The sequence below is a fragment of the Malaclemys terrapin genome, chromosome 23 (assembly GCF_027887155.1).
Source record: "Malaclemys terrapin pileata isolate rMalTer1 chromosome 23, rMalTer1.hap1, whole genome shotgun sequence".
Taxonomy (NCBI): Eukaryota; Metazoa; Chordata; order Testudines; family Emydidae; genus Malaclemys; species Malaclemys terrapin.
The window spans coordinates 13155746-13173063 of record NC_071527.1 but is presented as its reverse complement, the minus strand read 5'-3'; the positions used below and the strand labels follow the sequence as shown (position 1 = coordinate 13173063).

Here is a 17318-nt window from a genome sequence, read left to right as displayed (position 1 = left end):
GCCCGCGAACATTTGAGTTGCGGGAAGCCTGTAGCAGGTAAGGGGGAGTGTGGGGGGAGGAGGCGCGGCCCAGGCTGGCCCCCGGCGGCTCCAGCCTGGGTCGGCTTGGGCCCTGGGGTGCCGGCCCCGGCCGACCACCCCCGGTGGCCCGGCGCACCCCCCGGCTCCCCGCCCCCGGCCCGGCGCCGCGCGCCCGGCCCGGCGCCCGGCCCCGGCCCCGCACCGGCGACCCCAGACAAAGAGGCCCCGGCCGAGCCCTCCCGATTTTCCCGGACATGCCCGGCTTTTGGGGATTTCCCCCCGGACGGGGATTTGAGCCCCCAAAAGCCAGACATGTCCGGGAAAATCCAGACGTATGGTAATCCTATCCAAACCCAACCTTACCTGTGATGAGTGGCTTATACTGCAGTCTGCCCCAGGGAGCGGGGGCTAGTTGGTGACTGGCAGTGGCCTTATTCTGAGGTGAGGTAGGGATAGTGGGTGGGGGTTCCCTGAGGAGGGGAGACCCTAGTACTGAGGGGTGTACTGCCAGGGGCAGCACCTCAGATAAAAGGGCACCTGGGTCTGGGAGGGACACCGGGGCCAGAGGACAGGCAGATCACTGGCCTGCAGAGGGTGCTCCAGGATGCTGGAAGAGCTGATGCCCCAGATGACCAGCAGGAGGCACCGCAGGGGTGAGTCCGCTCCTCTACAGTCCTGCTTTGAGCAGGGAGTTGGACTAGATGACCTCCTGAGGTCTCTTCTAACCCTAATATTCTATGAAGTCCATCACAGGCCTAAACTTAATTCTTAAGGCATTCTCCTGTCTCCTACAAGCTTACCCCAAGTTCTTTTGGTGTTTTCAACCAGTTTGGTTGAGACCCCTTCTCCTGTCCTGCCCCACTCCCTGCTGATAGCTTGTTCTCTCAGAGTGAAGGATACCAGGGGCTAATCCACACCCCGATATAGTTTCAAAAGTTCCTTGTCTTACCCCTAAACAGGATAATGAGGAGAACTAAGGACTGGAGGTCAAACAATGAAATTAATAGGCAGCAGATTTTAAACAGACAAAATGCATAGTCAACCTGTGGAACTGTTTGCCAGGGGATGTTGTGAAGGCCAAAACTATAACAGGGTTCAAAAAAGTACTAGATACATTCATGGAGGATAGGTCCATCAATGGCTATTAACCAGGATGGGCAGGGACATAACCCCATGCTCTGAATGTCCCTAGCCTCTGTTTGCCAGAAGCTGGTTGTGGATGACAGAGGATGGATCATTTCATGATTGCCTGTTCTGTCATTCCCTCTTAAGCACCTGGCATAGACCACTGTTGGAAGACAAGATACTAGGCTAGATGACCATTGGTCTGACCCAGTATGGTTGTTCTTATAACTCCTGCTGTTTAAGTCCTCCTGTTAATTTCCTCGCTTTGAAGATTTCACAATTCTTCATTAGCATTCAGTTCAGACTTCTGAGTGGATGCCCATTGTGAACCATACAGTACTTGATTTACATGCAAACAGACAGAGAGATCAACATTTCTTGCCTGAAAGCAAACCTGATTTTCCCCTTTGCTGATGGCCAGTACCTAGACACAGACCTTAAGAACATAATATTTGTGCAGATACACAACTCCTTAAATATCACCAGTCCATATAGCTTGCAATGATTAACTGCACTGGAATGACACAGGCTTTCATTAGACATCACGTGACCTCTTTTGGTGAACCCAGAGGAGCCCTATACCCCTAGTGCCCTCTACTAGTTGGCATAAAGAGTCCTTGGGTCACAGTGGGGGGCAGAGGGGTGGGGCAGGGGCAGAGGGAGGGCCAGTGTCTGGCCAGGTTGCTCGATGGCTAGTCCAAGCAGGCTCAGGGCTCCACCTCACATACCCAGTGGTGCTGCTCCGTGCATGGGGTGTCATACCAGTGCCCATCCTGTCGTGCCAGCGCACAGTTCTCTGTCTGCCCACCATTGGGCTCCCCTGTCTGCCAATAGCTGGAAACCAGAACAGAGAGAACAAGGTAGAGCAGGGCTGGTAATGCTGCAGCCCCCGTGATCCTCACAGCTACCAGACTGTGCAGTTGCAAGCCCCTGTGACCCCCAGTCCCCATGTTCCCTGCAGCCCCTGTTGCAGGGGCTGGTGGCTGCCATGAGGCAAACCCCAGTCCCCATGACACCTGTGGCCCCCTTCAATCCCCATGACCGCCTGTGGCCTCCTGCGACCGCAAACTCTGCCCAATGACCCCCACAGTGCTGGGGGCCACAAGTGTCACAGGGACTGGTGGCTGGAGCAGGAGTGGGCAGAACTGAGGAGGGAACTTGTGCTGGATTAAGCCCAGGTCACAGAGACAATCCCCATCTCACTCCTTCCCCAGAGCATCTCTCTGCATAGTCAGGTGGGGGTGTCAGAACTCCCCATGGCCTTGGCTCCTCCCCCACAAACATTGTCCCATACGACTAGGTTCCTGGAAGTTGCTTCCTCACATCCCACCCCAGGGACCAGAGGGACAATTGGGGGTAGGGGGGTGTCAGTTCCCAAACTGGGACAGCAGGGAAGTGGGAGATACTGGGATCAACTACACCAGGCAAGTTATAGCCTGGAGACCAGGAGGGAGGAGCAAAGGCGCAGTGCGCTTGGCGGAACTGGATGGGGAAAAGGTGGGGCCGGCGTGGGAAGAGGTGGGGTGGGGCCCGGACAGAGCCAGGGGGGAGCACCCCTTGGCAGATAGAAACTCGGCACCTATGTCCCGAGCCCTGCATCCACCCTAGGGACGGCCCTGGGGAGAACCCAGGTCTGGAACAGCATGTCAGGATTGAGGGACTTTTCCCCACTCTATGGCTCCAGCTATTCTGGGTTATTTCAGGGCCTCTCAGCCCAGTCACAGTCTCCAGTACCTGGCATTAGCTGCTGGGTGAGTCCCGTCCACCCACATCCAAGCCCCCTCGAGTGCCTGGTCCGTGAGGCCCATCCAGGAGGATGGTGATTTCATGGAAGCCACGATGTGAGCCTGAGGTCAGAGAGAATAGAGTTACTCTGGAGGATTGGGCGCCAACCCCAGTCACCCCCGCAGGACAGGGGCTGCTGGACATGGACAGGCCCCGGTGCTGCCAGTGGGGTTTCAGCAGGGATAAATGGTGAAGCAGGGGCTCAATATGATATGGTGCCAGAGTTACGCTGGCCCCCAGGAGCCCTGAGATGGGAGGGACCTACTGAGTGCAGTGTCTGCTGCTACTCATGGCATCTCTCTCCTTGACTTGTGGCAGCCCCACAATCCTCCCCACAGTGCAAGAGCCTTCCCCTCTGCAGCTTCTGCAGCCCAATGCGGTGAACCGGAGAGGGGCCGAGGGAGGGAGCACAGCAAGGGGGGGATGGGCTGTGTGATGCTGGCAGACCAGGTGCCAGCTCTTGCCAAGGCTGCGGGCATCAGCTGAGCCCTGACAAATACATAGCTGGAAACCAGGTCAGCTCCCCTGTAGGTCAGTATTGTTCAAGACAGCTGTTAGACGTGTAAAGCTGTGTTTAGACTCTATGGAATGCTTGTAAGTTGCTGCATGCCTTCATTTCCCTTGTACTGTTTGTATCCCATGCTATAAGGTGATTTGTAAGTTTTACTTAATCATTGTAAAAGTGCCTGCTCTGAACTCATGAACCCAGTCAGGCAGAATGGTTCCCCGCCCTTTGAGAAGGGCTGTCGAAACGAAATTGGCCCTTGTGGAACATCATGATCTAAAGAGATGGCCCTCTCACGCCCATGAAGGTGCTACGGATAAGAAAGCCCATCCCGTCAGCTTGAATGCCGGAAGAGGGGAATAAAACAGGGACACAAGAAATGTTTTTCATCTTTGCTGTTTGGACTCATAGGGCTGGAGCTAGGAAAAAGGAGCAGAGATCCCCAAGTCAAGCTGGGTTGCCCTAAAAGACATTCAGCGGACAGATTACTACAGTTCTGCCACCTTTTGGAACCATAGACTAACTCGTTTGTGTCTACATGTTACCTGCTTTAACCTGTAAACCTCTCTCATTTCCTTTTCCTAGTTAATAAATCCTTAGTTTACAATTGGATTGGCTACAAGCATTGTCTTTGGTGTGAGATCTGAGGTACAAATTGACCGGGGGTAAGTGACTGGTCTCTTGGGACTGGAAGCAACCTGTCTCTTTTGTGATCTTTGGTGTATGGCAACCAGCTGTCACTAGCCCAGCGCACCTGGCTGGCAATATAGACTGGAGCCCCAGGGGACTGTCTGTGGCAAGACTGGTGTAGTGCTTCAGGAGTTCACATTTGTTACCTGGTTGGTGATACCTATTTATAGACTGTACAGCTGGTTTGGGGGGTGTGCCCTGCATACGGACAGTCTGCCCTGAGCTTGGCACTCATGGTTGTGAGCCACTCCAGACAGTGTGACAGGAGGGGACCCAGTGAGGAGGAAGGGCTGTTGTACTGGTGGGGGCAGGGACCATTGCAGCCCGTTGTTTCACTGATTGGCTGGCAATTTGGTCTCACACCTTGGCTGGGTCTCCAGTGAGACGGAGGGGATTCAGAGGGCTCTCCTCCCCTGCCCAGTCTCTTCCCTTCTGGCCCCTTTAATTATTGCCTCCAACCCAGGCTCCCCTCCCTGTTGTGGAGTCACTTTTCAGGCTGCACTCATTCTTCTCCTGGATTCCTTCTCCAGCTCCTCCCTCCCATGCTTCCCCCTACCCCCCAGTGCCCCCTAGCCTCCAGGACACCCTGCTGCCCCACACATGGTCATCTCTCACCTGCTCAGCGAGGCTGGTCACCTGGAGGAGCAGGGCACCTAGAGAGGCACAGGAGCGGTTGGCAGCATCCCAGGTGCCCAGGGAGCAGGAGTGGAAGTAGCATCTGTCCTGGAAGAAAGTCCACCCCCTGCGACATGGGGTGCAGACTGGGGGGGGAAGGGGAGGAGGGACCATGTTAGTCATCGGAGGGAGGGGGCGGGCAGGGGAATATCCGGGCAGCCTCAGGATCTAGGGCAGTCTGCAGAGACTAGCAGGGAAGCCCAGCAGTTAGAGGACTGGGAGCCGGTGTTCTTGGGTCTGCCTCTCCTGCCTACTCCCTGGTGCTCGCCAGCAGGTCTCTGTTCCTCTTGGCACCTGAGGCTAGAGCAAAGGCCCTGCAAACCTTAACGTGGAGATGCAGCCTAAAGAGACTAGAGGTCCCAGCATGCACTGCTCTCTGCCCCCTTCCTCTTGGGTTAAGATGGAGCCACACACGCTGGTACAGTCACAGAAGGCTGCAGCACCCCCAGCTCAGTGTTTCATGCCAACCAGATGCAGCCCCCAGACCTAAGGCAAGTCACTGGAACGGCCTTCATTAGCTCTGGGTCCCATTAGCCCCGTGCCAATACCCAGGGGAGACACCCATGCTCTGGATACAGACCCCCTCCTCCACACACCACCCAGTGCTGCCCCAGGGAGTTAACCCCATCCTGGCCCAAGAATTCATACACCCCAGTGGGCTGAGCCACAGAAGGAAGCAGGATAGCAGGCAAATTTGCCACAGGAGCCAGTGGCAGGGCCAACACGTGCGGAGATCCCGTAGGCTGCTCAGCCAGCGTGCAGCCACACAAATAATCACAGCAGAGGGCTGGGAAATAGAGGGTAAGCAGCATGTGGGACGGGATGGGGCAGGGATTTGGGCTGTCCCTGTATCTGCCCCGTGCTGCATTTGACTCAAGTGGGCGGCCTGTTGCTTGGTGGCTCAGCTAGCACAACCCACAGTCATCAGGATGGTAATGGGCACCAGGACAGAGCCCTGTGAGGGTGAACAAATTAAGGGCAATGTGGAAGGGTTGGCTTCAGCCACTGAACTCCAGGGAAAGGCTCCCACAGACTTCAGCACAGCCAGACCAGGCCTTTCATGGCCTTAGATTTCAGAGTCATCTCCCCACTGAGACGCTGCAGGGGCAGCTCCCCGCCTCTCAGAGGCGACATCTCAGGCTCTCTGCAGACTCAGGCAGATATCGGTAACATCTGGGTCACATTTACAATGGAGCACAGCTCTGTAGGGAGGATCTACAGCCTGCAACTATTGGACATGAAGGCCCTGCCCATGGGACAGGAGCTCCTGAGACAAGGCAGCCATTAATGGGCCTTGTCCTCATTTTCAGCAAAAGGAGTCCCAGAACCCTGTGGGGTGGGATGATCCCAGATGGGACTCTTGGGTTCTATTCCCAGCTTTGGGATGGGAGTGGGGGGGTCTGGTGGTTAGAATGTGGGTGGGGCTGGTTCATAGCTGCTGGAACTAGGGATGCTGGGGGTATGGCCGCACCCCTTGGCTTGAAGTGGTGTCCATTATATATAGGGCTTACAGTTTGGGTCCATGGCTGTCAGCACTCCCACTATACAAATTGTTCTAGCACTGCTTGGCAGGTTCTATCAGGTACCTGGGCAGCGCCGTCATGGCTTGGAGCTAGGGCAGGGAGGGACACTGGCTGGCGTGTTTGAGGTGAAGGCCACAGGGCCAGGTGGGTCCTGCAGAACTCACCATGACAGGAGCAGAAACAGAGGTCCTCATGGCTCCCATAGACGACCCAACGGCTCCAGGGCCCGTCCCCCGTGTACAGCATCACCACGTGGTTCTGGTTGTTGCCATAGTTGAAGTAGAGGTTCTCCTTGGCGAGGGCCAGCAGCCCGTCTGCCCGGCACTCCCAGTGCTGCAGCTCCCTGTGGGCCTCGCAGGGCTCCAGGCGCACAGTAATCCGGCTAAGCTGCTTTGGCACAGCTACGCACTGCTGGTGGGCCACATTCAGCAGCTGGCCCCGAGACAGCCACTGGAAGTGCTGGCTGGGGGAGCCGGGGGCGCAGCGCGTGGCTGTCAGGGAGCCACCAGCTGTCACATCCACACACAGCTGGTGTGACTCACTGTAGATCAGGAAGGAGCCAGAGGCTGGAGAGCCTGAGTGGATAGAAGGGGTAAGTACTGGGGCCAGGGCCGGTGCAAGGAAGTTTCACACCTTAGGCAAAACTTCCACCTTGCGCCCCGCCCCAGCCCTGCGGCAGCTCCCCGCCTCCACCCTGAGGCGCTCCCCTGTGGCAGCTCCCCCTCCCCGGGGAGCCGTGCGGCAGCTCCCCACCCCAGCTCACCTCTGCTCTGCCTCCTCCCCGAGCACGCCGCCCCCACTCTAATTGTCCTCCCCTCCCAGGCTTGTGGCCCCAAACAGCTGATTGGTGCCGCAAGCCTGGGAGGCGGGAGAAGTGGAGCGGCCGCTGCGCTGGGAGAGGGAGTCTGAGCGGCACATGTCAGTGCGCCGCCGGCAGCCCACCCCAGCCCAGCCCAGGAATGCTGTCAAAAAAAATAAATAAAAAAAATTGGGGGCACCGCTTTTTGGCGCCCCCAAATCTTGGCGCCCTAGGCAACCGCCTAGTTTGCCTTAATGGTAGCACCGGCCCTGGCTGGGGCAGGGGCACTACAAGCAATGGGAGCCTGGCTGCGAGGACAGGGCCCAGTCCCAAACCAACTCTCAAAGTGCTGAAAACTGGATACCCCTGCCCCGCCTCTTCCCCCCAGGCCTGATCTCCTGCTCTGCCTCCTCTCTCCCTACAGTTGCTTGCTCCCCCCTCCCCTAGGACTTACCTGCCGCCTGCAGAACTGGGCCGGGAGGAGCTGCCACAGAGCCCGCCCAATCTGGGCACAGCAGTTGGGCTTCAGCTCAGAAAAAGTCAGTCCCTGGAGCGAGGGGCCAGGGGCAATCATGGAAGAGCAGGCGGGGGGGGGGGGGTGCTGGTCCCCAAAGCAAGGGGCTGGGAGCAATTAGGGCATAGCAGGGCGGAGCGGGGGTGTCGGTCGCTGGAGCGAGGGGTTGAAGCAGAAGAAATAGGGACACAGTGGGTTGGACTGTCCCCAGAGCCAGAGGCTGGAGCCGAGGATGTGGGAGCCAGTTCTCTCTGCCAGCAGCTGCCCTCTCAGCGGGGAGGCGGATTGTGGTTACTCTGGTAAGCAGACTTTTAGCGTCTGGTCAGCAGTACTGACTGGACACTGACAGGTCCCCTTTTTGACCAGACACCTGGCAACCCTACCCAGCAAAAGGAGTGAGGGGAGGGAGGAAGGGTCAGTCCACCTGACTCCAGAGCCCCCAGGTTTCAGGAAGGGTTGGGAGGCAGGGGCCACCGGGAGCGCAGCGGGTGGAGCCAGCAGGGCACAGATGTGACCAAAGGTCTGGGCTTCATCACCACCCCGGAAACTCACCCACATCCTGGAGCAGCTGGTTCTCCACTTGCATTCTCTCAAGGGCGCTGGCCATCTCCATGTCTGCAGGAGATGGGAAACATCACCAGTGGTCTCGGCCATGTCACAGCAGCTGTGTTGAGAAACACTGGGGAGACAGGAGCCACCAGGCACCAGATCCCCTTATCTCTGCCCTTGCCCTGGGCACACGGCCCCGCAGTCTTTGCAGTGCCCAGAGCCACTGTCTACTGCGAGCAGGCTGGACCTTCTGACTGTCCTTAGCTCACCTGCAAGGGCAGGGCCAGCTCATAGCAGTCTTGTTTCCCCCCCAAGCCTGTGACACAGTCCCTCCTGGCTGTCTGTAACACTCACTCTGCAGCAACCAGGAAAACTCCCTCTAGCCCCATCCTGGAGGGGTGAGGGGTCTAGTCAGCGGAGACACAGGCCATTCTCAGCCTGGCCAGCCTTGGGGCCCAGCCTGGTGGGAAGCGGCACTATCCCCAGGCAGGGGGAGGGGGAAGATAGTACTTTCTTTGTATTCCAGTAGTGCTTCGGAGCCCATCATGGCCCAGGACCCCACTGTGCTGGGCATTTGGCATTATTTATTAGGCTCTCTGAGCTGTGGTCCAAGTGTGGTGTCCCAGGCTCTAGCCCAGGACCCCCTGGTGCTAGGCACTGTACAAACCTAGAGCAGACAGATGGTCCCTGTTGCACAGAGTTCACAATCTGTATAAGACAAGGTCAAGAGATGGGGAGGTACAAGGAAATAGTGGGATGATATTGGTCGGCCCAACAGGCCGTGGGCTCAGCGCATCAGCTGCCTGACTGTTGTCATGCAGCAGAGGAGCGTTCTGCAGAGGGATGCAAAGGAGGATAATGCAGTGGCTTTGTGGGTGTTTATGGGGAGATCCTCCCAGGCATGGGGGGGGCAGCAAAGGAGAGAGCATGGAGGGCCTTGTTTGCCAGTGTACCAAGCAGGTGCTAGAAGCTGCGTCCTGGGCAATCAGGGGCAGAGATGCCCTCTTAACAGAGGATGGGAGACGTCCATGCAAATGCGAGTGAAAGGAGGGAGGTACTTACATCGGACAACACCAAGTGTGAGGAGCAGCAGGTTCAGCAGCACAGAGACTCCCAGGACAGTCGCGCAGGCCAAAATCCACCGCTGGCCCCGTCTCCACTGCCACTCTAGGGGGTTGGGAAATCAACATGGAAACAGCACATTGCCCTGACAGCCAGAGTATCCGTCAGAGGGCACAGCCCTCTCCAGTAATGAATCCCCCACTCCTGGGAGCACAATCTTCACTCTATGGATGGGAAACTGAGGCACGGAGTGGCAAACAGATGGACCACGTGGCAGAAGTCCTGACTCCCAGCTCCCCTGCTCCCATTTCTAGCCACTCTAACCACTGGACCCCACTTCCCTCCCAGAGCAGGGGATGGAATCCCAGTAGTCCTGACTCCCAACCCCGCCCCCACCCACTAGATCACAGTCTCCTCCCAGAGCCAGGGACAGAACCCAGCACATCTGACTCTCCTGCCAGCCAGTCCCAAACCCATTACTTGGAGCCCGAGCCTCCTGCTGCTCCATCTGCCTCCTCTTTGCGCCAAGAGCCGGGTCAACAGCCTCATATTCGTTCTCCTCTTCAGTGTACACATCGCTGACAGCTAGAGAGGGAAGTACAGGGTGACAGCTCTCCCACCAGCTCCATCAGCACCAACAGCCCCTCCGTGGCTCTGTCAGTGTCCCCGGCACTGCACTGGGCAAGCACAGACTGCAAGGGGACAGAGCACCCTACTGAACCCCACCCTCTTCCTGCAGCACAGTACCCTCTAGCACTGCAGAAGGGAAAGCACCCCCTTTTGAGTGCTGTCCCACTCCCTGAGCACCCTAGGTGTTCCTGTGAGGGCTCCTTACAGGTACTGGCCAGGCCCAATGCTCCTTAATCAGAGACAGAGGGCCGGCTGCTCCATACCTGCCTTCTCCCTTGGCTCAGAACCCCACGGCTCCTCTTGTCCTGGTTCAATGATGTTGATGTTGCTGTATGTTGCCTTGCAGGCCATGGGTCCAGACTGTGCAGCTGGGAGTCCCGTGCGGTCACAGCCCTGCCAACTGACTGGGCTGCTCACAAGTGTTTGCCAGCTGATAAGGCCTCCAGGAGGGAGGGAGAAATGCAGCAGGGGACCTAAAGAGGCAGTCCTTTGACGGGAACCCTGCAGAGCTCAGGCACTCCTCCCAGCTGGGGCTGGAGGGCCAGTCTGTGCAGCCTGTGCCTGCTCCTAGATTCATAGAGTCCAAGGCCAGAGGAACCACTGATCATCTGACCTCCTGTGTAACACAAGCCAAGAACAGCCCCAAAATAATCCCTAGAGCAAAGCTTTTAGAAAAACATCCAGACTTGATTTAAAACTGGTCAGTGATGGAGAATCCACCCTCACCCTTGGTAAATTGTTCTGATGGTTAATTACCCTCACTGTCAAAAAGTGTACCCCTTATTTCCAGTCTGAATTTGTGTAGCTTCAACTTCCAGCCATTGGATGCCTTTCTTTCGTAGAGTCTAAGACTGGAAGGGACCTTGAGAGATCATCGAGTCCAGTCCCCTGCTCTCATGGCAGGACCAAATACTGTCTAGATCAGGGGTCGGCAACGTTTGGCACACGGCTCGCCAGGGTAAGCACCTAGTGGGCCGGGCCAGTTTATTTACCTGCTGACGCTGCAAGTTCGGCCGATTGCGGCCCCCACTGGCCGCGGTTCGCTGTCCCGGGCCAATGGGGGCGGCAGGAAGCCGCGGCCAGCACATCCCTCGCCCATGCCGCTTCTCGCTGTCCCCATTGGCCTGGGACGGCGAACCGCAGCCAGTGGGGGCCGCGATCGGCCGAACCTGCCGTGTCAGCAGGTAAATAAACTGGCCCGGCCCGGTGCTTACCCTGGCGAGCCGTGTGCCAAACATTGCCGTCCCCTGGTCTAGACAATCCTAGATAGACATTTATCTAACCTACTCTTAAATATCTCCAGAGATGGAGATTCCACAACCTCCCTAGGCAATTTATTCCAGTGTTTAACCACCCTGACAGTTAGGAACTTTTTCCTAATGTCCAACCTAAACCTCCCTTGCTGCAGTTTAAGCCCATTGCTTCTTGTTCTGTCCTTAGAGGCTAAGCTGAACAAGTTTTTTCCCCTCCTCCTTATAACACCCTTTTAGATACCTGAAAACTGCTATCATGTCCCCTCTCAGTCTTCTTTTTTCCAAAAGAAACAAACCCAATTCTTTCAGCCTTCCTTCATAGGTCATGTTCTCAAGATCTTTAATCATTCTTGTTGCTGTTCTCTGGACCCTTTCCAATTTCTCCACATCTTTCTTGAAATGCGGTGCCCAGAACTGGACACAATACTCCAGTTGAGGCCTACACCAGCACAGAGTTGTGCAGAAGAATGACTTCGTGTCTTGCTCACAACACACCTGTTAATGCATCCCAGAATCATGTTTGCTTTTTTTGCAACAGCATCACACTGTTGACTCATCACACTGTTGACACTATAACCCCTAGATCCCTTTTTGCCATACTCCTTCCTAGACAGTCTCTTCTCGTTCTGTATGTGTGAAACGGATTGTTCCTTCCTAAGTGGAGCACTTTGCATTTGTCTTTGTTAAACTTCATCCTTTGTTAGATTGAAGAGCCCATTATTAAATATGTGTTCCTCACATAGGTACTTGTAGACTGCAGTCAAGTCACCCCTTAATCTTCTGTTTTTTAAGGTAAATCAATTGAGTTCCTTGAGTCTATAAGGCAGGTTTTCTTATTCTTTAATCATTCTTGTGGCTCTTCTCAGACCCTCTCCAATATATACTGTGACAAAGCTCTGTCCTTGTGTCCTTGGGTCCCGCATTTTCTGGCAGATTTCACTAGCCTCAGAGGCTCACCGTGACCCTCCACATAGCCCCCCTCTCTCTCTAGAGGCAGGGGTCACAGTCTACTGAGCCATTTTCATCATAAGCCAGCAAGGGAGGTGAGGAGAAGCTACCCTCCCTTGCACAGTCTCTGTTTCCCAGTCTCAGTGGGGCAAAAGGGGGAGCCCAGGCCCACCCTCTACTCCAGGCTCCAGCCCAGAGACCCTAATAGTATCAGCTATGGTAGCTGACTTTTTAGGAAGAGGACACATACAATTCCCTGGGCCACTTCCCCACAGCAGCCCCCACTTCCTCAAGATCCACTTCACCCTTACCTCAGGGCCTCCTTCCTTGTGCCTGATATGGTGTGTACTGCTCCATCTCTCCAACAGCGCAGCTTCCTCCTACAGCTCGACACACACCTCACTGACTAACTGGGAGGCTTTTCACTAGTTCCAGCCAGCCCTTGGTTGGCTTCAGGTGTCCCAATCCACCTAGCTGTCTCCACTGCTTTCTAGAAGGATCTTAATTGGCCCCAGGTGTCTTGATTAACCTTGAGCAACTGCCATTTGGTTACCATGGTACCAGGGATTTGTTTAGCCTGGGGCTAACATAACTGTTCCTCACTACTTTACTATAGCCACCTGGCCTTGCCCTGTCACAATACATATCCTTCCTGAATTGGGAACACCAGAACTGGACACAGCACCGTAGCAGAAGTCACACCAGTGGCAAATACAGAGGTAAAATAACCTCTCTACTCCTACTAAAGATTCCCCCGTGTATGCATTAGCCCAGGGGTGGCCAACCTGAGCCTGAGAAGGAGCTAGAATTTACCAGTGTACGTTGCCAAAGAGCCACAATAATACATCAGCAGCCCCACACCAGTCCCCCCCGCGCCCCGCTCCCAGCGCCTCCTGCCCATCGGCAGCCCCACCGATCAGCGCCTCCCCCCACCTCCCAATCAGCTATTTCATGGCGTGCAGGAGGCTCTGGGGGGGGGGACGGGACGAGGGAGGAGCGAGGGCACGGCAGGCTCAGGGAAGAGGGTGGGAAGGGGTGGAGTGGGGTTGAGCCAACAGTTGAGCAGTGAGCACCCCCTGGCACACTGGAATGTTGGCACCTGTAGCTCCAGCCCCAGAGTTGGTGCCTATACAAGGATCCGCCTATTAACTTCTGAAGAGTTGCATGTGGCTCCGGAGCCACAGGTTGGCCACCCCTGCCTTAGCCCTTTTGGCCACAGCATCACACGGGGAGCACATGCTCAGCTGATTATCCACCACAACCCACAAATCTTGTTCAAAGTCACTACTTCCCAGAGTAAAGTCCCCCATCCTGTGAGTATGCCTGATATTCTTTGTTCCTAGATGTATACTGTGACACTTTGTCTCATATTCTTCATAGAAATGTTGTTATGATATGACTATGGCATAACTATGATAAGTCATGTGAGATATCATTGAAAAAGTTATGATTTACTAAATATGATTATCCTAATTGTATGCATGTATCATTTTTTGTGTCTGAAGTTAGGAATATTATCTATGCATCTATTACAAATGTGTTTGCACCTTGGGAACACCAACTATGCAGAATGCAATCTGTCTAGATGGCTGGCTGGGAAGGGCCATTAGGAAGAACAATAGGTCTTAGAAGATGCTTATCTTCCATCGGGGAGCCTTCCTGAGGATGCTACAAACAGCCTCCGAGTCATGGCTGCTATGGCCCTACAGAGACATGCGACCAAGTCACCTGGTATTGGACTCCATCATGGAATACTAGTGTTTTCTCACTGACCGAGCGTGGGAATCAACCTGGGAGACAAAAGGTTCCCGCCATATGCTAATACTATTTAAGGCAGGGGAGTGACATCATCGTGGTTCGTTCTTCACTGACTCCCCGCCCAAGAAAGAAGACTACTGGAAACACCTGAGAAACAAAAAATTGAACATGGGGAGAAGGGCTGAACCCAGGCTAGAGGGTTTTCTAGCCTGTGAAAGGAATACTTGGAGTTTTAAGCTGCAAGTGTAGCTTGCCCTCAAGAATCTCTGCAAACTGCCTAAAACAATATTTAGGGTGAGAATTTGCTACTTATGTCTAATTTCTTTAGTATATTAAGCTTAGATTGCATTTTGTTTTATTTGCTAGGTAATCTGCTTTGATCTGTGGGCTATCCCATATAATCACTTAAAATCTATCTTTTGCAGTTAATAAACTTGTTTTTGTTGTGTCTAAAACCAGTGTGTGGAAATTTTAACTGGGGGTCAGAAAGCTGTTGCGTATCTTCCTCCACATTGAGGGAGGGGGTGAATTTCATGAGCTTACGTTGTACAGTTCCCTGTGCAGTACAAGATGGTATAATGTTGGGTTTACATTCCAAAGGGGGCTGCCATTCCTATTCTCCTAGACAGAACCTGGAATTCAACTCTTCTCCATGGGAACAGAGAGATGATCCCCCAGCAAGCAAGGCCAGTCCCTGCCCTCTCTATGGAGATGTGGGTGCCTGGGGATTGATGCCTTGCACTTGGCCAGCTAGGAGGGTGGTGGCTGGGATCTGCCCTCCATGCTCCGGTCTGAACTATTTCGTATTGCAGGAAGTCCAGAGGCAGCACCAGAGATGAACTGGGAACAAGAGGAAGGAGCCCAGGGGTGGTCTGGTGTAGCAGAGAGCCTGGCAAAGCCCTACATGCTTTGGAGTGAAAGGAGAATTTGAAAGCATCGGGGGTGCCAGGTGCAGAGGGCAAGACAGGATGGCGGAGTGCATGGGAGCCGGGATGGGACATAGGTAATGAGCAGAGCACTGGGCATTGTAGGGAAGCACATAACTCACAGGTGAGCCCTCAAGCCACAGGGAGCATGTGGGACACACATGGCAGTTGGAGTGTTCAGGCCAAGAAGATCGCCCAGGGAGGCAGGATGGGTGTTCAACAGGATGGGTGTTCAATGCAGACAGGGCATCACAGGAGTGGCATGCATGCAGAGGATCTGGCTTTCAATCACAAGTGCCCAGCCTTTCCCTTGCAGTGAGCTGCCGCCGTCTCCTGTACAGAGGGGTATGGACTATAAACTGCTAAGTCATTTTTCAGAGTAACAGCCGTGTTAGTCTGTATCCGCAAAAAGAAGAACAGGAGTACTTGTGGCACCTTAGAGACTAACAGATTTATTAGAGCATAAGCATCCGAAGAAGTGGGCTGTAGTCCACGAAAGCTTATGCTCTAATAAATCTGTTAGTCTCTAAGGTGCCACAAGTACTCCTGTTCTTCTTTTTGCTAAGTCATTGCAACCACAGTAAGCTGTGCTGCTGGGCCGGGGCACACAGCCCTGCATGAGACACCATGCGGGCCCATCCACACGCCATGCAGGTGTGCAGCTTGGAAAGGCACTTACCCAGGAGGACAACAGCTGGGGCAGTGCCCAGACAGGGCTGCTCCCGGTGGGGGTGTTACGGAGTGTGGGGGAGTCAGGGCCCTGCACCCCTCTTCCTGAGATTCACCATGACTCTCAGCCAGCCAGTAAAACAGAAGGTTTATTAGATGACAGGAACACAGTCCCAAGCAGAGTGTGTAGGCACAACCAGAACCCCTCAATCAAGTCCTTCTGGGGGGTTTAGGGAGCTTAGACCCCCAGCTTGGGGTTTCCTGCGTTGCCCCACCCAGCCCAAACTGAAAATAAAAAAACGTCTCCTGCAGCTCTCTCCCCCCTCCCCTCTGCTCCTCCTTTTCTTTGTTCAGTCTCCCGGCCAGAAGGTGTCACTTCTCCTGGCTCAGGTTACAGCTCAGGTAATTTCCTTTAGGGTTACCATATGTCCGGATTTTCCCGGACATGTCCGGCTTTTTGGTCCTCAAATCCCCATCCGGGAGGAATTTCCAAAAAGCAGGACATGTCTGGGAAAATAGGAAGGCATGGTAAGAGGACCGCCTCCTCCCCAGGCTCCAACTTTCCCGGCTCCTGCCGCTGTCCACCGCCACGGGGGCCGAAGCAACTTCCCCGCGGGGCCAGGCGGTGGCTGTTCGTTCTCCCCCCCGGGCAGCGGGACTCGGGAGCAGCCGCTGCTGCAGCTCCCACTGCTGCGGGGGGAAGTGGCCGATGGCCAAGCTCGGCGGCTGCGGCTCTGGTGTGAACCCCCTGAGACCAGGCTGCTGCGGGGAGCCAGCCGGTGCAATCCTGCGGGCAGCCCCGGAGTGGGGGCAGCAGGCCCCAGCCCTCCCGTCCCGCTCGAATCCCGCAGGAGAACGAACGGGGCTCCCGATGCCTCCGCCCTGGGGCCGTCTGCGGGATTGCACCAGCTGGGCAGCCAGCCCAGACGCGACTGGCCAGGGGCTGGGCGCAGCGTGCGCGCTGCTGGGTCCCCACAGCAGGCCCCGGCTCGGGGGGTTCGGGGGCGCCAGAGCCGCAGCCGCCCGAGCTCAGCCATCGGCCGCTTCCTCCCCCCATGGCAGTGGGAGCTGCAGCAGCTGCTTTGCCCAAGTCCAGCTGCCCAGGTGGGGAGAACAGCCGCCGCCCCCCTACTCTCCCTCCAGGTACCACCCGAGTCCTGCCTGTGCTCGGGGCCAGGCCGGACTCACTCACCCCGGCCCCGCGCTCCCCCTTGCGTCTCACGGGCCTCCCTCCAGTGCTTGCGGAGGGAGGAGGAATGGTGGTGGTGGGGGGGGGTTGTTGGGTTTTTTTGCTCTGCCGTCGTTTTTTTGTTTTTGTTTTTTTGCTCTGCGCCACCCCCGCGTCCCGATATTTGACCTGGGTGATCTGGTCACCCTAGGGGGCGGAGTTGGGGCAGGGACTTTGGGGAAGGGGCAGAGTTGGGGCGGGGCCGGGGCCCGTGTACTGTCCTCTTTTTGCAGTATTGAAATATGGTAACCCTAGCTTCCTTCCCATCCCCAATGTAACTCCCCTGCAACATTCCCAGGTCAAATCCACCCTGCTCCCTGCTCCGTCACAGGGGACTAGGATTGTCACCTGGCCAGGTTTCTCAGGATCATTCCCTTTTTTGAGGTAGCTGTCCCAGAAAATGTGCCAGGGTGCTCAGTACACAAGGCCGGCTGGCCAGCATTGTGAGCTCAGAACCAGCGCAGGGCAAGGCATAAAGCAGTGAGGGTGGCAGAGCTGGTAGCACCAAGGCCGGGGAGGGGCGTGTGCCTACGTGTGGTGATGTTTCTGGGCCTGCACAGGAAGGCCCCACAAGCTATCACTGGCTTGTCGCTCCACACAGCTGGGCCCGGAGCCCCAGTGTCACCACAGCTCTATCGAGCCAGGGGAGCGGAAACAG

The 17318-nt window shown here is 55.7% G+C and overlaps 1 protein-coding gene across 1 annotated transcript; it reads right to left on the bottom strand.

Annotated features, from left to right (window-relative positions):
- Positions 1-220: 220 nt before the first annotated feature.
- LOC128828347 (macrophage mannose receptor 1-like) lies at positions 221-10254 on the bottom strand. Its single transcript, XM_054012957.1, has 8 exons — positions 10142-10254; positions 9729-9833; positions 9249-9353; positions 8190-8252; positions 6489-6899; positions 4742-4887; positions 2881-2993; positions 221-1980 (listed from the first exon to the last, which is right to left on the bottom strand). Exons 1-8 carry the CDS (start codon positions 10227-10229, stop codon positions 1854-1856), a joined length of 1158 nt encoding a protein of 385 aa, XP_053868932.1. The 5' UTR covers positions 10230-10254; the 3' UTR covers positions 221-1853.
- Positions 10255-17318: the final 7064 nt, after the last annotated feature.

Excerpts from the sequence above, each read along its gene's own strand:
- LOC128828347 (XM_054012957.1), bottom strand. The coding sequence starts at position 10,229 with ATGGCCTGCAAGGCAACATACAGCAACATCAACATCATTGAACCAGGA. Across the intron at positions 9,834-10,141 it reads TGAGCCAAGGGAGAAGGCAG|CTGTCAGCGATGTGTACACT; the intron begins GTATGGAGCAGC and ends TTCCCTCTCTAG. Across the intron at positions 9,354-9,728 it reads GCAGGAGGCTCGGGCTCCAA|AGTGGCAGTGGAGACGGGGC; the intron begins GTAATGGGTTTG and ends CCAACCCCCTAG.